Here is a 22,164-nt window from a genome sequence, read left to right as displayed (position 1 = left end):
TTGTAGAAAAGTGCAGCAGAATTTAGAAGATACAGTAATCATAAAAAGATGAAAGGTGATAAAGGCTACACATGGAGGGGCAGAGAAGATGATGCTGTTGTGCAAAAATTAAACAGGCAGTAATCTCACCTTAATAATTTAATGTATTGTAATTTTGATAGCAAACACAACTTAGTCATCATAATCAAATCTTTCCAATTTTCTGTGATATTTCCATTTTCTTCGACTTAGTTTTTTTTTTTTTTCGGAGTAGGTGAACTTTTTTTAGTGCTTGGCACCTATCAGCCTGTTTTTTGATTGTTTGGGTGAGCCCTTTCATCCAGCAGCATAACGTTGCTCATGTGTGCTCATGTACAGCTTGATCCTTTCAATTTTACCTTGGGACTTGAAGGTTAGAGCCCTTTTAAGTGACCCATTGATCTAGATTTTTTAACATAATTAAACATGTGTTTTGGAGTAGTCATCATCATTATTAAGAATCACATTGATTACATTTGTACAGGGCCTCAGCATTGATTGTTCCTTCAAGAATCTTGGTGTGCATATCACAGAGGATCTGACATGGTCTCAAAGGCCAGGCAACAGCAGCCCCATTTTGGGAAGCTGAGGAAATTCAAGGTCTCACCAGAAAACATTTTATATCAGTGCTAGGGAAAGTATCTTGTCACTAAATATTACATGCCGATTTTGTAACTACTATATTCTTGACCACAAGGCCCTTCAGAGAACATTGTGTCTAGTAGGTTGCACCTCCATATCAAATACCCGAGGCAGAGTTGGAGCAGGACTATTAAAACTTTCAAGGACTCTTCTCATCCCAGCAAATGTCTGTTTAGTTTGCTGAAATCAGGCAAGTGTCTCCATAGTCTAATGGCTGAGACAGAGAGCCTCAAGGAACTTCTACCCTCAGGCCTCAGACATAACCAGAAGCATTGTTTAAAAATTGTCTGTGTTGTGTAGGAATGGTTTAGTCTGTAAAGTATATCCTTTATTACATGCAGCATAGAATAGTCAGATGCTTCATGGCCTTTTAATCTGTGCCATATATCGGGGACTTTCTAAACTCTGTTCATTTTTTTTCATACTCGATTCTGTGTGTGCAGATTTAACTGAATTTGTCACACCCACCACACGATGAAACAGCTCAAGATTCTGGTTAGGCAACCTCCTAGGCAGACATGCGTTTAAGTCCCTCCCTCCAGAAATAACCATTTATCTGTTGTAGTCAGGTGTTGCATGGGCATCCCCTTGGTCTGGTTCAGCTGCTTGGGTCCTCAACAATGAGGATCCTGCAAACTGGAGGACTCTTGGGGAATTATGCCACATGGCTGTAGTGCTGTAACTGACGATCTTTCAGAATGCAAGTAATGTGCCTCATTTGGGACTCCGTGAGTAACCAGTCTCATCTTAGGTCACTGGATAGCATCCATGTTTCACAACCATATAGCAAGACATGAAGCACTAGTACTTTAAAGACTTGGACCTTAATCATTTTGCAAAGATATCTGGAGCGCCACACAACCCTTTCCAGTGACCTCATGAACCCATATGCTCTCCCAATCCATCTACTGACTTCACGGGAAGAGTCACCATCTCTGGGCCATTTAAATAAAAGTTAGCACACAGCAACATATTTTCAAAAAAGGAGAATGACTTGCCACAGGACATGGACTAAAAAGATTAGATGGAGGAGAGAAGGTACTGAAAACTACTTTATAGTTAGTATGTTTGGGACCCTCTGTGGTTTTTCACTTTCAGGAGCTGTATTAAATGACAAGCTGACTGAAATAAAGAGAAGAGTTGCTTTATATATTTTATATTTTATTAGATTATTTTATGGATACTGAGAGATAAGCAGAAGTTAAAGGTCCAGAAAAGTGCCATTTGGAACATTTGGTCTTAGAAATCAATAACATTAGGACATTAAAACAATCTAGATGAGAACAGACCATCCAGCCCAACAAAGCTTGCCAGTCCTATCCACTTAATTCTTCTGAAACAACTTCGTCTAGTTTTGAAAGTCCCTAAAGTCTTATTGTTTACTACGCAACTTGGTAGCTTATTCCAAGTGTCTTTGGTTCTCTATGTAGAGAAAAATGTCCTAATGTTTGTAGTTTTGTAAGATAATTGTTTTATAAGAGGTATTCCCTGCACCTAACACACTCTTACCAGGGTGAGTGAGAGACGAGGTTGAAATAACCTGTTTGTCTTTAGGTAGAAGAACAGAGACCCCCACAGAATGTATATAGGAAAAAAGAGGTAGGTAGATTCAGCTGTTAATAAATGCATAATAACAGAAGATCAGACCATACTGTCCCTAAGGATAAACATTTATGAAACAGACTGTAGATAATGTTGGTCCTCTTAAAACAAAATGTAAAACTACATACTGTATAAATGACACTGTGCATCTTCACTGTTACATCATTGCAGGCTATTGTTATCAAACTGCCATCTCCCTACTGTAAGAATTGGCCGCCAGCTCAACCTGGCCAGGACACCCCTGAGATGGTGTCCTGGATTCCTGTGGGACACTATGGGACATGTAGTGTAAAACCACAGCCCTGCTGGGTACTGTGGGTGCCGCCAGGAGACACTGCAAGAGGACCAGAGGAATTGTGTTTCAGCCATAGCCCAGAAGTACCCCCAAGTCACAAGAACGGAAGCTGTGAAGTACTTCCAGGCTGAAGAAAACTCAAGTCCTCCATCTGACCCGGAAGTGTTGGCAAGTCATGTGGGAGGAAGAATGGAAGCACTTCTGGGTCAAGGACTATATATAGGACTGCTGTTATCCCAGCAAGCAAGCCAGAGTTGGGAAGTGTAGGACAGAGCTTGCTGGGAGGTGTGGAGGAGAGAATTAGAATTATTGTGAATATTATTGTGTTTATGTAATTATCTGTTGGTGGCTGGGGTGCTTGAAGGCACTATTTATAGAAGAAAGAAGATTAAAAACACTTCTTATTGCTTTTACTTGGTGTCCTGAGCGTATGTCTGTTGGGATTAAAAAGGCAATAGCAACCCCTAGCGTCCACGGATTTACACTACTTATAATCCACATTCTGTCTTAAAAGTGGTCCAGTGGTGTGTTTTGGCACTTGTAGGATCTTTATATAGACTATAACTCTGTCTTTACACAGTAATTCCTCTTGGGAGTTTTTTTTAGCAAACTAATAGACATGTGTATCAACCAGTCCTTTTATTCTTCGCTATTAGATTTTCTTTCTGATAGAAAGTAGCTAATGAAGCACAAAAACAGCATCTTTAACCTTCACAGCCTAAGGTAAAGTGCCCAAGTGGATTGTGCCAGCACCTCTGCTTTACAGCTCTGGAGTCTAGGGTTTGAAACCAGGCCTGGGCACAGTCTGTGTGACATTTGTATGTTCTCTCAGTGTCTTCTGGTTTCCACTGAGTACTACAGTTTTTCTCCCATTTCCCAAAAACATGCATGTTATGTTAATTCTGAACAATAAACTGGTCTGAAATGAGCGTGAGTGTGTGCTAAAATTAAATGCAATTCAACGTGTTAACTAGATAGAAATGCAATATATATAGATGTGGGGCATTTTATTGTGGCTTGGTTTTCTTGTGTCATAATTAAAGACATATCAGCCAAATAATTGAATGCTTTTCAACACTGCTTGTAATTTTTCTGTCAGTTTAAAATACAATACAAAAGCATTTTGCATTTTAATTCATATTCATAGATTGCATGTCATAAAAGCAAAGCAGAAATATTGCACTTTGCTTTGCAGCAGCACAGTGCATATTGCAGTTCAATTTTAGACAACATTTTTAATTGTGCCAAAACTAAAAGTGATGAAATGACCAGTCAGTGTCAAAATGTGGGGCAAGGGGGTGTTAACAGCTGGGGAGAGAGGCGTTTCACTTCTAAATGTTTCTGTATTCAGATGTGCAGTTTTCATTCCAAATTGGGCTATATGGCAAATTTTTCATTTTCCGGGAACCCAACCCGGAAGTCAACAGTGCCAAAACTTCCCCCGGTCATCAGCAGCGCCATTTATTAGGCTGGTCCACAGTGTAGTTAGGTGGGGTTTCAGCTGTTATTGGGCTGCGAATACAGTATTTCCAGGACCTGGCAGCCCTAGATACAGTTTACACATAAACCTGTGACAAGGTGTGTATGTACAAGTATGTTTCCTAAGCCAAACTGATATATAGTGCAGACATAAAACCAGCATGTTATGCTAACAAAACCAGCAAAGTACTGTACACACATAATACAGGTACAGTTCTGACATGTAATTGATGTAGTGCACTACATATACACTACTATTGTGTGCACACAAATCAACAGTAAATACTCATAAACCAATAGCGTTCATATATAAACTAGCAGATTACACACAAAAATATATGTTTCATGGCCTGTTTTTCCCCTCAAAGCAAAATGCAATATGTTGGCATTGCTTTTAGTTATGACATTATATGAATTAAAATGCAATGTGCTTTTGTATTGCATTTTAAACTGACATGAAAACTGTGTGCTGTAATGGAAAGCAATCGATCATTTAGTTGATATGTTATTAATTATAACACAATAAAACCATGCTAAAATGAAATGTCCCACTTGCATTGTATTGCACCAGTAATGGCGCACTGCACAAATACACGTGACTTGAGCATTCATAGTTTACATACACTTTCTCTGTACGTTTAGCATTTGTTTGCTCAGAGATTGATGCGCTTGCTGCTTCTCCACCCTAGCAGCCCGCTTCTTATCTTCTTTTGTCGGCATCTTTTCGTGTTTAAAGTGATCAAATCAGTGCCTGTGTTGCAATTACTTAGTACATTTTCTTTAATTTTTCACTGAAGTTGGCACTTAAGTCTCCAATCTGTGTCAAGAATGATTTAAGATATGAAGAGGTAGGGGAAGTGACAGTGAAGGTGGCAGGGAATGAGAATGGCGCCCGTACGCATGCGCCACACAGCCGCCCAGCTGGCCTCTGCTGAGAGTTGATTCTACAATAAAATAAAATAAAAATAAAAAGTGGAATAACCTTGGAGGTCAATAATCACCCCAAAAGTGAATAGTAGACGTCACGTAGTATAGGAGTCAGTAGGTCAAACGGATTGCGAGCTACAGGTGATTTAAAATCCTGGACAGACAAACGGACAGCCACGGTAGTGTTTTATATAAGAAGATTTCAACATAATTAACATGTTAGATTTAATTTCATTTTGGCATGAACAATCTTGCATAGTGTACATGGTTGTGCCCTGAGATGGACTAGTGTCCTGTCCAGTGTCTGTAGCTGGCTTGCACCCAAAGCTACTGGAATAAACACTGGCTTCTCTCAAACATGAAGAGGGTAATCTGGTAAGAACATGGATAGATGACTGAATGTTTAAGATTTCCTTTCTAGAGAAAACAGAATAAAATGATGACGCTTTACTCTGTCCTACAGAAAGCAGGAAAACATCCATTGATTTGTGTGAAGGAGAATTGTCTAAACACTTCTAAGACAAAGGATTTGGTTTTAGATCTCAGGTGCTGCTCTCCTTCTTCCATTATCACCATCATCAGGGGATGATAGAAAACTACAAATATCTGGGAACAGCCATTGATAACAGGATAAACTTAACACAGAATAAATTTCTAAGAAGGGGCAAACATCGTTTATCGTTCTCAGGTAACTCAGTATGGTTTTGTTCACTTTAAAACTAGTGACACTTTTTTATAAGTTGTTTATTGAATATTTTGTCATATTTGACTTTAATTGTTGGTTTGGGAACTTCAGCATTAAGAATATAAATCATCTTATCAAGACTGTAAAAATTACACTCAACTGTATTACAAACAGGTTAGAAAGAAAGCCGACTCAGGTCTGTTGGACAGTAGCCATCCCCTTATCTCTAAATTTCAGTTGTTGCCATGAGGCTGCAGATTTTTCTTTCCAAACGTAAAGAGAAACAGATTAAAGAACTCTTTTATTCTATGGGCTATAAGCATTTTGAATTTTATAACCTCAAGGGATGCTACCAAATACTGAATTCTAAATTACTGTTTTGTATACTGTTAAAAGTAATTATTCTTCTTTGTACTAATCTAGAGTGTGTGTACTTATGCTAACACTAGTCATCAGTTGCTGTGTCCTTGTTTATTTTCTTGTATCTGTGTAACTGCGCCTAATCTTTTGTACTCTCCAGCTGCAAACAAATTTCCCTCTTAGATAATAAAGTCTACCTGTACCTAATGTAACCTAACATAATGTAGTGCATTATTACTAAACTTTTATGAATATACCCTGGGCTCCACATAATAGAGAGAACTGAGATGTATGATCACATCACACCACTTGTTAAGCCATTAGTTTGACTTCCAGTTTAATTTTAGATTTAATTTCAAAATAATTTTTCTGATGCTCAAAGTTGTGAATAACTTTATTATCCCCTTTCTTGACTTGATATTGGAAGCTTAACTGACTTTTTTATGTATTTAACTAATATAAGTCGTAGTTGCCCATTTCACGTAGACAGTGCTTCAGACTGGCATTCAACCCCAGATGTCTGAAGCTGTGAGGTACCAATACTTCCAATATCTCATGCCAGCCTTGCAACAGCACCTTCTTATGTATGTTTTGTAGCAAACTTTGCAGTATTGCCAGAGTCTGTGTTATCAAATATTCACAGTTGGCAATATTGCATACATTCAATGCTTAGAAAAATGAAAATATTCAAATTCCAGGATATAACCCTGTACCATCAAGACCTAACTGCTGATTTTGTAAAAAGTTGTTATTAATTATTTTAAATAAGATGTTAAATAGTCACAATGTATAAGCACAAAATGTATGCTAATCAGGTGGGTTGAGGACTAGTGTACTTACTTTTCATTGTTCCTGGTAATAGCAGAAATGGCAACAGGAATTAAGCAGCTGCTGGGTCACCTTTTCTAAAAAAAGAGGGAAAAGGAGTCAGAAAAATGTTGTGAGGCTTTGCTATTTGATATTTTGATTTCTATAATAAAAACCTTTGAGCCCTTTTTCTTTTATGGGGCTAGTTCCTCCATGACAGTTAATATACCCTCCCACACACACTCTTAAAAAATAAAGCTTTTTCAGAGCAATGCCACTTTTGCTTCTGAAAAGTCCCATCCACATTAAGTTTCCAGAAAGCACCTTTATTTATTTAGACTCCATACAGAATGTAAGAGCAACACATGAATAGATGGTAACGCTTTGAGAAATACCAATGGGTCATGCTTTTTAAAGGACTCAGGCTAAGTAAAGGGTTTTTTCATCTGTTAGTGTCCTGGTGGGTAGCATAAAATACATGAAAGATTTCAGTTCTTTTCCACATATTAGGAAGTTTTTCAAAGTGCAAACAACCAGCTCAAATGCAAATAACCCTTCCTGTTATAAAATGGTGCTTTGTCAAGCAAAGGTTCAACAAGGAAACACACAATCCTCATAAAGTGCCATTAAAGAAGAGTTATCTTTAAGAGGGTACTGTCTAAGTTTGGCAACCATATCCAAGCTGTCCAGTCTTCCATGGCCTCGCTTACCCCAGTCATGCCCATAGGATATCTACTTACAGATATTTCTTGTATATACATGTCACACCGCCTCAGAGAAAGGCCTGTCTGTCCACACTGATGAGTGGAGGAACTTTCCACTTGTCATTCCGCAAGCACTTGACGTCCCTTGCCCCTGTTCCTTTGCCCTTCTGTTTGCTGAAATGAATGCAATAAATTTCCATGCAAAACAACAAACTGCAGCACAGCCATACAATTTTGTGTGCTCAAAAATAATCAGGTCATTTCTGCATAAAAGGCCAAACTCTAAAATATCTTTGGGCTGATTTAACTGGATTTTAGACTAATTAGAGCAACACATTGAGAACTAATAATGCTAAATTTTCAAAACTGAGGATTATGACTAAGAACTTGAGGCAGTAGAAGGGATTGCATGTCTGTGAATCCTGCATTGTGGAGATCTTTATGCCATGGTTAATTGATCTAAGATAAGTAGTGAGACAAGCTTCCATCTAATTGACACCTGCCATAAGTTTGCAAACAAAAGTCAAGAAAACTTCACCCACAGAAAGGATTCTAAGAGTGACCAGTAAGAGACTGAAGGCTAGATAAGGAGGCAGCCCACCATGCAATTAGTGTTTTGGGTGACTGTATACAGTTAGCTTAAGCAATATCTGAAACAAAGCCCTTGGCCTGCAATAAGTTTGTTTAAGGTATAGACAGTGACATTTGGGAGATCTTTAAAATTTTCTAAGAGATCTTTTAATATCTCTGGAAGAGTAAACAGCAAACAGCCCACGGTGCTCTGAACAAAAAACGAGAAATACGCATCTCAGATCAGGTTATGGTAGGAATTTTGAGGGGCAGGTTGAGCAACTTTTTATTCTTTGGATGAGGAGGCCATGCCTGAAGCAACTGGTGAGACAGGGTGTATCTTTGTGTCAGGGGTATCCTATATTGGTTAAGAGGTCATGAAGCTGTAATAGCTGAAGATGAATGAGATCTGGCAAAAATATGTAGTGGTACTAGATGTTATATGTGTATCTGGTTAACATGCACCTTTAGTATTTTGTGGAAAATAAGAGGTGCTATCCTGTGACTGATATATTAGATGTCATATTCTCAACCTTCATGACAGATAATGCTTCTCAGCCTGCCCAGGCAAATACCGATAAAGTACACTTTAGATGAGACTGAAACTAGAGCTTTGGGGCAGCAATGAAGGTCCATCTTGTTAGAGAGAGCAACGCAGAATCCATACAACCTGTCAAACCATGGACCTGGGAATTTGAGGTGCTATGGGAGATTTACCCTACTGTGGGAAATCTTTAAAATTTTCTAAGTGATCTTTCAGTACTTCTGGAAGAGTAAACAGCAAACAGCCCACGGTGCTTTGAACAAAAATGAGAAATATGCATCTCAGATCAGGATATGGTAGGAATTTTGAGGGGCAGGTTGAGCAACTTTTTGCTCTTTTAGATATTCTTTGGACGAGGAGGCCATGCCTGAAGCAACTGGTGAAACAGGGTGTATCTTTGTGCCAGGGGTATTCTATATTGGTTGAGTGGTAACTAAGCTGTAATAGCTGAAGATGAATGAGATCTGGCAAAAATATGTAGTGGTACTAGATGTTATATGTGTATCTAGTTAACATGCACCTTTAGTATTTTGTGGAAAATAAGAGGTGCTACCATGTGACTGATATATTAGATGTCATATTCTCAACCTTCATGAGAGATCAGTGGTAACTTCCATCTGCTGAGAAATAATGCTTCTCAGCCTGCCCAGGCAAAGACCTATAAAGTACACTTTAGATGAGACTGAAACTAGAGCTTTGGGGCAGCAATGAAGGTCCATCTTGTTAGAGAGAGCAACGCAGAATCCATACAACCTGTCAAACCATGGACCTGGGAATTTGAGGTGCTATGGGAGTGTTAGCCTACTGCCTACATTAGTTTACAGTGCCCAGAGTACGGTGTACCAAGTGGTCCCTTGGGGAAAGTACAATGGGTTAATGGAATTCTGAGGTGGTGTCTGTGTGCTATGCCTTCCCTATGCGTGTGAAATGAAAATAGTGTATCCATCTGTGTAGCTAACATTAGATTCATCTATGAATGCTGCCAAGGATGTATTTTGTCCCCTCACTGTTTCAGATTTTTGTAGATCGAATACTAAGGTGATTTGCAGGAGGGCGCACAGGACTGAATTGCTGCTGTATGCAACTGATGTTGTCTCCTTTGTTTCACAGAATTTTGGTCTCTGGTACACATTAGAGTGGTTCCCAGCTCAGAGTGTTGCAGTAATGATGAGAATAAGCACCTCCAATTTAAACAGAACTAAAAGCTTTCTATCTGTAGGTAAAGGCATACCAAAGCCACAAGTAAAATATGTTCAGCTAACTTGAGATCATGTTCATGAGAAATCTTAAAAGAGTCTGACTACCTGCTGTACTGTGCAGCTGTACTGCAGACATTGTATAAGATATTGATAATTAAACAAGAGCTACAGCAAGTCCTTGGACAAAGTAATTAAAATACAATCCATTTATGGTCCCATCTTTACTTATGAAACACAAATGAGCAAAAAAAAAAAAAGAAATTAAATAATAAGTACAAGAAACTAAAGTCTGAGGCTGTAGAATCATATCAGACTCTTTTAGGCGAAGAGGATAAGAAGAAACAGCTGGAGTTCTTTGGGGGTCTGGTTAGAAAATCCCTGGCAGTGCTCTCTGAGGAAAGCCCATGGTCAGACTCTGGGCACAAAGAAGTGATTCGATCATTCATCTGACCTGGGAACTTTAGAGGAGGGTGTGGAGACGTTGTCTGAATTGATCAGCTTGTTAATACAATAATCATCAAACAGAACAAGAGGGTACAGAAAATTAGACTTTTATATTTTATTTAGTGTGGCACGGTATACAGTATAGTAGGGCTGCCTTATGGAACATGGACGTCTATTTTCCTCTATTTAAATTATGAATGTGCTTCTCATGTTTGTATAGTTCTCATCTCTGGACTTTGATCTGCTCTCACATACTAAAAGCTGTGATAGTGATTGGTGACTCTAAAGTGTCCCTGTGTGGATGTGTGCATGCATAAATACTGTACACCCTGTCATGACAATGAATCCTATCCAAGGCCAGTTCCTGTCCATTGGTCACTGCTGCAGGCACAGGACTGGGCCAACAAATTCCTGACCAAGAAAAAAAGAAACAAAGTGATTAGATAGTGAATGTTAGTGTATGTGCATAGTCTACAGATTATGATCTTTGAATGATTTACATTGCTGCTTTATCTCAACTCAGAGTTAATTTGAAGGCCTTAGTTATAAAACCTGATAACTACTGTATCCTCCCTGCATGGAGAGTGCTTTGAGTAGTGAGAAAAGCACTATAATGTAAAGAATTATTATTATCATTAGTCATCATCAGTCAGTCAGTCATTTTCCAACCCTCTATATCCTAACACAAGGTCACGGGGGTCTGCTGGAGCCAGTCCCAGTCTGGCACAGGGTGCAAGGCAGGAACAAACCCCAGGCAGGGCACCAGCCCACCGCACGGCGCACACACACACCCACACACCAAGCACACACTAGGGACAATTTAGGATTGCCAAAGCACCGAACCTGCATGTCTTTGGACTGTGGGAGGAAACCGGAGCACCCGGAAGAAACCAACACAGACACAGGGATTATTATTATTATTATTATTATTATTATTATTATTATTATTATTATTATTATCATTATATTTTACCTGGAAAAAACAAATACAAAGCCTAGTATCAGCAGAAAATGTTCTGCATCACATCTCTACCCAATATTTTTTTTCAGAATGCAATTGTATTTATGCTTGAAACTGCCCTTTGCATAGATAGATAGATAGATAGATAGATAATATTTTGCATATTGCATGAGGTTTTTGTTTATGTTGCATTTCTGTTTTTAACTACTGTTAAGCTGTGTGATCTTAAATGTCTGTATATGTTTTGCACTATACACATTTTGTCATTCTTCAGCTGCTTGTATTTATTGCACCCGTTTATTTATACATCATCTTACTGACTTATTGTCTGTGTACAGTATATACTACTCTGCATTCCAAAATATCCCCAATTATGGAACAAGAATTTCACTATCCACTCACAGTGTATGCTACAGTAAAGATCTAACCTAATCTAATTTGCCTTCCTGTATTTTTTATTACTTTATAGAATGCCGGGCTTATGACTGGAAGAGCACTTAAAAATAAACTGAACTGTGCTGAATTTTGCTTATGAATTTCACAAATAACGATTATGTGGATTTGTGAGATACTGTGGCACAATAGCTAACACTGCTTTTCCTGGGAGTTGATTTTCTTTCTTCATCCATACGGGTTTTCTTGCCATTCTTTGGTTTCCCATAACGCAAAAACATTCAGGTAACACTAAGTTAAGTGCCATCTTTAATAATAAACCATTTTGTGATAAAGTTCAAATTAAAAGTTGGATTTTTTTGCATTTGTCAAGCTTGGCCTCCAGTGGACTTTTGGCTCAGCTCTTGAAGATCAATGGACAGGGTTTCTTAAAGATCGGGGAGCAGGAAATCTATCAGGAGCAAACCCATCCCTGAAATGACACATCTGTGCAAAGAGAGTTTATATTTTCATATAAACATAAACACATATGTGCTATACACACATAACAGTATTTTTTCTTTCCCTATTCCTGTGTATCTTGGAAGCTAAGCGCTTCATTTACAAGCTGCTCTTCCATAAATTGCTCCTGTTGTTTATATAAAATGTATTACTTACATTTTACATATAAAAATCCTGAAAATAAGTTTTAAAAGACTGGTCTTCAGCCTGTGAAACAGAAGCTGTCTTTTATAGCTGTCTCTCTCTTTATATTTATTTCACTTGAGTTGCAACCTGTCGAAGATGAATAGGCAGAACGTGCGGATCAGCACCGGGGACATGGTGGAGCTTTGCTCTCTCGCTACTCACCTGCATGCAATGAATTTATTAAGCGGTGAGCCACCTTTGAAACACAACTCTGACTGCCTTGTCCGCCCTAACCAGGGCCATTTCTGAGCATAGGTGGTCTAGGCAAGCGACCCAGTCGCCCACTGTTGATCAGAGTGCATTACTACAGCCCCACATAGAGATTCCTCACTTTATTTTGTTTAGAAAAATTTGTCCAGGCCAGACTGGACCGGATCATACAGAAATGTTCATGTTGTGCACCTCAGCAGCGCCCGCACTGTCTGCATTATGCACAACACAATCTGTTGCCCAGAAATGGCCCTGGGCGACACAACATTTTTTTAAACAATACAGACCTATGAACACTCAGACTCATAATATCCTATTATAATATTTAGTATGATTTTCGCAAACTAGCGATGTTTGGTCTTAACATGTGATGACCTACACAGTCCAACAATAACACCAACAACAACAACAATGATAATGATGCCAATAATAATAATCCTCAAACTGTAGGATGGAAGAGACTAATATGGCAAAATAAAATTAAACAATCCAAACGGCAATACGAAGGTAGCTCTTGAATTGCTAAAAGGTGATTTAACCCAAACTATGATCATCTGCCAATTGGACATACTTAAAACCTGTGTTAAAACTTAACAAATATCATCCTCTGTTGCTCACCACTATTTGTGAGATTCGCTCTGGGCACACTAAAGCAGTAGTGTGTTTTTTTGGATAGGTAGATTGCATTATTTGCATACACAAGCATACGGTAAATAGGAATTCTGGGTAAAGATTCCTATTTAAAGATAAGCATTATAGCCTCATTTTCACTAAATGTTGTCAGTATAGTAAGTTTTATATTTACTTTTGTGCCAGCCACTTCGCATCTCTCCCGCTTGCGTATGTGGATTTCTCTTTCACCAAACAACAAATCTTTTAATTCTCGCAGACAGGCCTCTTCATTGGGAAGAAACACTACTTTTCCCTGATGGCAACACGAATTAGATGATCTACAAGTCTCCAACTTAAAGTTTAAATCTGAACAATATATTCAATCTCTTTTTGCTGTTATTTCACCGAGTATTAATTTCCCTTTGTTTGCGCTAATGTGAATCTTTACTATAATTTTTTTGAGACTTTTGAATTTTAGTACTTTCATTTTCTCTAACCTGCTCTACATGTGTATCACGCCAACGTTTTTGAACCTCTTTATGTCATTCTACTTTATCATCTACTCTTTGTCTTTTATTTCCGGCCCCAGGCATTGTTAAATCTCTTTGCACAAAGTCTCATCTCACGGGACTTGAAAGTATCTCTCTGAAAAAGTCTTCTCTCGTCCCAGGATTTTTTTTTATAATAGAGAGACATGTACAGTATATGTTACAGTAATGTTTTAGTTTTTAGGTCACCAACCTCAAAAGACACACATTTGGTTGATAGTTTAAATAGCTAACTATACAAACAACATCTTTGTATTAACGGAGACTTAAGAGTCTTTTTCTTGATTTTTTTAGAGAAATGTTAAAAGCGATAAATGAAGACTATAAATACAGCCCAATTTCAACTTTCTTTCTGAAATGGCTCCCCTCAATAGTGTATTTTTCTGAGACAGTCCTGTAAACTGACATTCTCAAATTGTGAATTCGAGGTCCTAAATTTTTCGCTGTCCCCAGTCTTGTCTCCAGCTCCCAATATACAGGTCTGGTGGTGATGATTTCTTTCAAAGCAAAGGGGTGGCAGGGCGCCATTTACAACTTCGCCTAGGGCGGCAAAAATCCTAGAACTGGCTCTGTGTAAAAGGGGTGCTTCATTATACAAGATGTCAGACTTTATACAAATCTAAAACTTGATCATTTAAAGTTATTATTCGTTACAAGTTGCCTGAAGAAGGGGTCTAAGCTGCGTCGAAAGCTTGCATATTGTAATCTGTTCAATTAGCCAATACATTGTGATATTTTGCTTGAATTCTCATTGCAAGTCATTCAGCTTAATTTAACTGTGTGAAGAGAAAGTGGGAACACAGCGTTTTGACGATCAGAAAGGTATTCATCTTGAGTAAGATTGACATAAAATAAGTGAGTAATGACAACCGGCTCTGAGATGAATTATGCTTCTGTTTATAGAAAACATTTTCATTGCTTTATTTTAACACAAATTGTGTTAGTATGACAGCTAACAAATACAAGTCAGTGTAACTAGATTGAGTTGCGCAAGTAATGCCTGCAAAGATAACTATTTTTAAGTTAAATTAATTTACATTAAATACATTGAACATTACTAATGGTTCGTGTTTATATTTCAGGAGAACGTTTTTTAGAATGCATAAAGTCACATTGTTAGTTACCAGTAAGCCACACCAGATCACACCAGGAGAAGCTGCCGATTAGTTTAATTTAGAGGTTGGGAGATTGCAGCGCATTCCCGCACCCACCACGTGACGAGCCTCTCAGATGGGATCAGAGTGCAGCTGCGCGATGGGTGACACCTCAGCACCACACTGAACAGTGTAAGGCTTTTTACAGTTGCCAGTGTGCCAATCCTGCCACCAACCTCCGAGTTTTCCCTGCAAGTTCGAGGACCTGCTTGCAGGGCAGTTTAATTTAGTTCTGATCTTAATATTCAATGTAACAGTATATGGAACTCGGGATGATCCCTAGCTAGTACCGTACGTAATGCTTCAGAATGACTCATAGTGACCCTGAAAATACATTTAAGAAACATGCAGCTTTCTTACATTACACTAATGTAAAGCCAGCAACTCACCATGCAGAAAAATAACTTTGACACACTGGCTGTCACTTTCACCTCCACTGGAAGAGTTTAAGAGCTGATCTGTAGCTGCGCTGACAAACCTTTGAGCTTCGTTTCGGTCTTCTGACTGCTTAAGAGGACGTGCATGGAGTGTTACGTGACCTCTGCGGCTGATAGGCAGATAAAAGCGGCGACTTCAGGGAAGCAGAGCAGATGAAACAAAAACGAGCAAATACAAAGCTGCACCGAGAGCTGACTAAACATTTGCAGAAGTAGATAATGACAAATGCGTTTTTCTTCCGCACAAAGCGGGATGCTTGGTAAATAGCTATAGCCTGCAAACACAGAATCACACTGCCAAACACAAGTCAAATGCTGGCCTTATTAATCTCAAGGGTGTAAGATGGCAGCAGTAGTTTTTAGTTTTCATTTACTTCTTTCTGTGTTTGTTGGCAGTTCAGTTGTAATTTTATTCTCGCTATTGAATAGCAGATGGAAAGCGTACTTTGAGATGCTGATGAATGAAGAGAACGAGAGAGAGAAGAGGTTGGATGATGTGGAGAGGGTAAATCAGGAAGTGCAACGGATTAGCATGGAGGAAGTAAGGACAGCTATGAAGAGGATAAAAAATGGAAAGGCTGTTGGTCCAGGTGACATACCTATGGAAGCATGGAGGTGTTTAGAAGAGATGGCAGTGGAGTTTTTAACCAAATTGTTTAATGGAATCTTGGAAAGTGAGAGGATGCCTGAGAAGTGGAGAAGAAGTGTATTGGTGCCGATATTTAAAAATAAAGAGGATGTGCAGGACTGCAGTAACTACAGGGGAATAAAATTGATGAGCCACAGCATGAAGTTATGGGAAAGAGTAGTGGAAGCTAGGTTAAGAAGTGAGGTAATAATTAGTGAGCAGCAGTATGGTTTCATGCCAAGAAAGAGCACCACAGATGCAATGTTTGCTCTGAGGATGTTGATGGAGGAGTTTAGAGAAGGCCAGAAGGAGTTGCATTGCGTCTTTGTGGACCTGGAGAAAGCATATGACAGGGTGCCTCGAGAGGAATTGTGGTATTGTATGAGGAAGTCGGGAGTGGCAGAAAAGTATGTAAGAGTTGTACAGGATATGTACGAGGGAAGTGTGACAGTGGTGAGATCTGCGGTAGGAGCGACGGATGCATTCAAGTTGGAGGTGGGATTACGTCAGGGATCGGCTCTGAGCCCTTTCTTATTTGTAATGGTGATGGGCAGGCTAACAGACGAGATTAGACAGGAATCCCAGTGGACTATGATGTTTGCTGATGACACTGTGATCTGTAGCGATAGTAGGGAGCAAATTGAGGAGACCCTGGAGAGGTGGAGATATGCTCTAGAGAGGAGAGGAATGAAGGTCAGTAGGAACAAGACAGAATACATTGTGTAAATGAGAGGGAGGTCAGTGGAATGGTGAGGATGCAGGGAGTAGAGTTGGTGAAGGTGGATGAGTTTAAATACTTGGGATCAACAGTACAGAGTAATGGGGATTGTGGAAGAGAGGTGAAGAAGAGAGTGCGGGCAGGGTGGAATGGGTGGAGAAGAGTGTCAGGACTAATTTGTGACAGATGGGTATCAGCAAGAGTGAAAGGGAAGGTCTACAGGACGGTAGTGAGAATAGCTATGTTATATGTGTTGGAGACGGTGGCACTGACCAGAAAGCAGGAGACAGAACTGGAGGTGGCAGAGTTAAAGATGCTAAGATTTGCATTGGGTGTGAAGAGGATGGATAGGATTAGAAATTAATACATTGGAGGGTCAGCTCAAGTTGAACAGTTGGGAGACAAAGTCAGAGAGGCGAGATTGCATTGGTTTGGACATGTGCAGAGAAGAGATACTGGGTATATTGGGAGAAGGATGCTAAGGATAAAGCTGCCAGGGAAGAGGAAAAGAGGAAGGCCTAAGCGAAGGTTTATGGATGTGGTGAGAGAGCACATGCAGAACAAGATGCAGAGGACAGAAAGATATGGAAGAAGATGATCCGATGTGACAACCTCTAATGGGAGCAGCCGAAAGAAGAAGAAGATCGAATAGTCCCTACCTAGCTCCTCTGGCTTTATTTTTCACATTGTTGGGTAAAACTCAAGCACTTAAGTATTATGAAATTGAAGAGACTGTTGCCATAAGAGGTTCACGTTAGTCATATCATAACATTCCTGCCATATTTCACAGGAAGGAATGTCGTTAAAGCTTTGAGTGTTGGTCTGACATGCAAGTAAGAATTTCACTGTGTTAACGACAATACTGTTAATACTAATAATAATAACTAACTGATGAAATGAGTAGTACTGCTCTCAATACAAACGGTTCCAAGAATTTCCAGAAACCTTCTCATAAAGTTCATGTGACCTTTGCTCAAGAGATTGCCTTAGTTTTGTATTGCAGGGCTACCATCTTGCAGGATGTTCAGTTTCACCCATGGACCACTTTAGCTCTCTCACAATAGAAGACAGTATTTAGAATGCTCGGACCAAGGTCTTTCTTACCCAGTTCCTTAGTTTGAATAGATGGAAATATTTTCATAAGGTGCCACATGAGCGGTTGGGCATCAAACTAAAAGAAGTGGGGACACAGGGTGATGGTGTGCAGAACCTTATTAGAATTGGCTGATGTCAAGGCTAGTGTCCCACAGAGATCAGTGCTATGGTTGCTGCTATTTTAAATATATATAAATGATTTGGATAGGAATATAAATAACGAGATGGTTAAATCTGCAGATTATGCCAAGCTAGGTGGACTGTCAGATAATCTGGAATCCGTTAAATCATTACAGACGAACTTGGACAGCATTGTGGCAGAAGAAATGCAATGTACATAAATGTAAAAAGGTTAGGTTTAAATAGACAATGGGAGGTCTGAAAATTGAAAGTACACCTTATGAGAAGGATTTATGAGTTGTAGTGGACTCTACACATCATCAGACAGTATTCAGAATCAAATTAACAAGCCAAAAGGAATGTTAAGTTATATACTGTAGCAAGATGTGTGGAGTACCAGTCCAAGGAGGTTCTGTTCAACCTTTATAAAGCACTGGTGAGGCCTCAGCTTGAGTACTGTGTGCAGTTTTGGTCTCCAGGCTACAAAAAGGACATAGCAGCGCTAGAAAAGACCCAGAGAAGAGCAACTAAGCTGATTGATTTCTAAAGAAAGATTAAAAGAGCTGAACCTTTGCAGTGTGAGTAAAAAGAATTTAAGAGGAGACGTGATTGAAGTGTTTGAAATCACAAAGGGAATTAGTACAGTGGATCAAGACTGTTATTTTAAAAAGAGTTAATTAAAAACACAGGGACACAGTTGGAAACTTGTTAAGGGTAAATTTAACACAAACATTAGGATGTTTTTCTTTATAAACAGAACCATAGACACTTGGAATAAGCTACCAGGTAGTATGATAGACAGTAGGACTTTAGTGATCTTCTAAGAACTGTATGGGACTAGTGAGCTTTGTTGGACTGGATGACCTGTTCTCATCTAGATTGTTTTAATGTTTTATTTCTAAATTCCTGGGCGAGTGTGTCCATACACACACCTGCAGGGTATACTGGGAATTGTGGTCCCATGGAGCAGCCCTTCTGAGGTCCATGGGTGCCTCTAGGTGGTGCTGCAGATAATTGGTGTCCCTGCTTTGTGGGGCTTCCACCTGACCCGGGAGTGCTTTTTTCATGCAGAGTCCTGGCATCGGAAGTACTCCCAGGTCCTTCATAAAAGGTTGTGCCTCACATTCATTCAGGAAGTTGGAGTTGGGAGGAAGAGGGCAATAGACTGGAGAAGGGTAAAAAGACTAGGATTTGTAACTGTGATTATGTTTTTTTAAAGAAGAAATGTGTACAAGGTATTTTTAATAAAAAGGCTTTATTTCTGAACCTAAAACTGTAGTTGGTGCAAGTGTGTTTGAGGTTTGGGAGATTGCAACACCCCCTAGTAGCCACCATTACATATCAGAGGTCGAAGCATTGTCCTGGGGTCTCCATGATAGTTTTTGCTCTCAGATGCACCCTACAGAGAAAGGTGTATTTCATCAGAGGTTACAAGAAACTGCACTATGGTGATTGTTTTAGAAATTTCCACCCACAGACATTGATGTTTGGACTGACCACTGCACAGGCCAGTAAGGTTAAATGTGTATTGTAAATTTTGTGAAGTCTGTAAATTTTGATTTATTAATGACAGAACATAAATTCCATAATAACATTCCTTAAGAATTCTTGTTCTGTGATTTTTATTTCATCTATTCCTTTTAACTGCTTATTTCATCAGCAAGCTATATGACAGTATTAAGCACAAGACAAAAAACAATCCTATTTGAGATGGCGGCCAATTCCTGGCCAACCACACAGAGCTAATTTAGGCTGGGTTAATATTTCACATGATGCAACGTGTGCACCTGCAGATGCTACTTCTACACAGGCGGTGTACTGTTTATACTTTATGCAAATCTGAATGATACCACCAGGTGGCAGTGTGAGATATCATCACGGTGAGAAAACAACATTCAGCTTTGCTGTGTTGTGGATTTCCTGAAACATCCATTAAACTCCCAGGACACCTTGCCACAATGTCTATAAAAAGGATAGATGTTTAATGATTAAATCCATTAATCCAGGGATGCGCCCATTCCAGCAAGCATCGGGTGCGAGGCAGAAACAATCCCAGGATGGGGATTGCAAGGTGAATACAAGCACACAGATGCACTAACGTCATCTTAGCACCACCAAATCCCCAAACCTTCATGTCTCTGGAAGGAAACCGGAGCAGACTGTGGAAACCCACTAGGAAAACATGCAAAAGCCAGGCAGGGAACACCAGGGATGTGACAACCTGCGAGACAGCAGTGCTACCACTCCACCTCCGCACACCACCGACATGTGTAATTATTAACAATATTCATTATTTAAATGAAGTTAACAATTTATCAGTAAAATATAACATACATACTTTAATGCATTTCATCATAAAAGTGATATCAAGTATAAATCTAAGAATTCTAAATGTGGAGAGAGCTGGAATATCATAAATTTAATGTGTTCTGTGTGGCATTCACTGCCTGCCGCTGCTGTCAGTGCAGGAGGAAGCCCCAGAAGCATGTAGCGATTAACAACTGGGTCAGTTTTAAAATTATGTTTATGTCGTTCTACTTTAATGATAAAATAAACTACGAGATTAAAGTGGAAACTTCCATTTCAATCACAAAACAGGCCTTTGTTTTCTTCACAGTGTCCCTAATTTTTTTTCTCTGAGGCTCAAATACGCTTCTGTACATTGTTGCTGTTGCAAAGGTGCAAAAAAAAAAAAAAAAGGGCACAGAAGATGGTATGTGAGACTTTAAAAATATATCACGTCCTTATGATGGGGAATATGCAATACTTGTATTGCCTGTGTGAGAAATGGATGAAGAGAAGCAACACAAATACATTTGTATTATGTCCGCATTTAAGTTTGATGATTTGCTTCACCACATCGTAAGATTCATCAAACATCAAAGCACATAAGATTGATCCTGTAGGATCTCCAAAGCAGCTTGCTTTAACATGTTGATAGTTGTAGCAACCGCAAGAAAAATGCACGCGATTCCTACACTTCACAACCCAAAGGGAAGTGGACGATAAAAGAAGGTTAAAGCAGCATTACCATATTCGGTCCTCGGCCCCTCTTGTCCCCTATGCACGTCCTTATATAACTGGAAAAAATCTCAAGAAAGGAAAGTGGGAATGAAAATATATTAACATTTACTATTTACATTTACGTGCCCGGTGCCTGAGTGCTCATAAGTGAATACCTTTCCCAGACGCCCTCCCCAGCGCCCAAATCTGAATCCCTGGTTCGACGTAGACAATAAACAAAATAATAATAATAATAAAAAATAATGTTCTCCGAAACGTCAAAAAAGAAAAATGTACTTAATCCACCTATAAGGAAAATAAATCCTGCAGTTCAGTTCCTTCGGTGGAAACGGCTTCTCCTCGGACTATCACGAAGAAAATGCAAATTCCGAATCTGACTCACCAGACGGGAGCACCCGGAGAACACCAGCTTGGCCTCTTCTCGGGGATTCGTCACCGGATTATTTCTTCGGGGTGGACACCCACAAATAGCAGACGTCCCTGGGTGAAGAAAGATCCAGAATGATCCTTTAAGCATGGATAGTCACTCCTTGCCTTCAGCCTTTTCCTTCCTTCTTGATTCTTTTTTTTCCTCCTGCCTTGATCCGCCATTCCCCTTAAATAGGAAAATTTTCCCGCCGAAACATCCTTGCCCCTCTCGGTTGTTATGGCAACCTCACGCTGGCAACAGGCAGCTGGAATACTACGGCGGGTCCTCCCAGACTGAAACGTCACCAAAGGTGTCTGAGGGCTATTTACAAGCACCCTTCCAGCCAACCTAATAAAGTGACAAACAGTCCAGGAGGCCAACCCGACTGTCAAGTTATGTAGCTTTGCTACATAGTAAACAAAGACCCTGACATCGCTTTCCAACTTGATCACACTGCGCCCCTGATTTTCTGGTACTGCAACTTACGCATGAGTCAAATTAATTTCTAAGGCCATGCTCAGAGGATGTGTCAAATGTACACAGTTAACGAGTGTCAGCCAAGATAAATGAGTGTACGTGTTCTGAGCAAGAAGTATAAACCAGCCCTTAGTCACCCATCAACCAGACATGCATGTCTTCAAGCCATATGAAAAAACAAGAGTATCTGTAGAAAAAACATTCACACATTTACTTGTCAGGGAACCAAAGTGAGGTTATCTGGAGCTGTGCAACAGAATGTGGTTTTATTTTTAAAGGTGTAAGATTAAGAGTACCCTATGAATTGCTTCAGATAAACTCACTACACTTGTGCACGGAGTTTGGGAAGAAAAAGAATGGATTTTAGCTTGTCCACCCTCACACATGCCAAATAATATGGGAAGAAGAGAGAATC

At 39.5% G+C, this 22,164-nt stretch overlaps 1 protein-coding gene across 1 annotated transcript in view; it reads right to left on the bottom strand.

Annotated features, from left to right (window-relative positions):
• LOC120523586 (omega-amidase NIT2-like) overlaps nucleotides 1-15,422 on the bottom strand; it is a 56,954-nt gene extending 41,532 nt beyond the window's left edge. Inside the window, exons 1-2 of the mRNA XM_039745000.1 lie at nucleotides 15,231-15,422; nucleotides 6,849-6,913 (exon numbers count right to left, since the gene is read on the bottom strand). Coding sequence (XP_039600934.1) covers nucleotides 6,849-6,855 — 7 coding nt within the window. The 5' untranslated portion in view covers nucleotides 6,856-6,913; nucleotides 15,231-15,422. The remainder of the gene's footprint in view (nucleotides 1-6,848; nucleotides 6,914-15,230) is intronic.
• Nucleotides 15,423-22,164: the final 6,742 nt, after the last annotated feature.

Source organism: Polypterus senegalus, chromosome 2, assembly GCF_016835505.1.
Source record: "Polypterus senegalus isolate Bchr_013 chromosome 2, ASM1683550v1, whole genome shotgun sequence".
Lineage (NCBI taxonomy): Eukaryota > Metazoa > Chordata > Cladistia > Polypteriformes > Polypteridae > Polypterus > Polypterus senegalus.
Note: the sequence above shows the minus strand (reverse complement) of the source record. Positions and strands in the feature narration are given on the sequence as shown.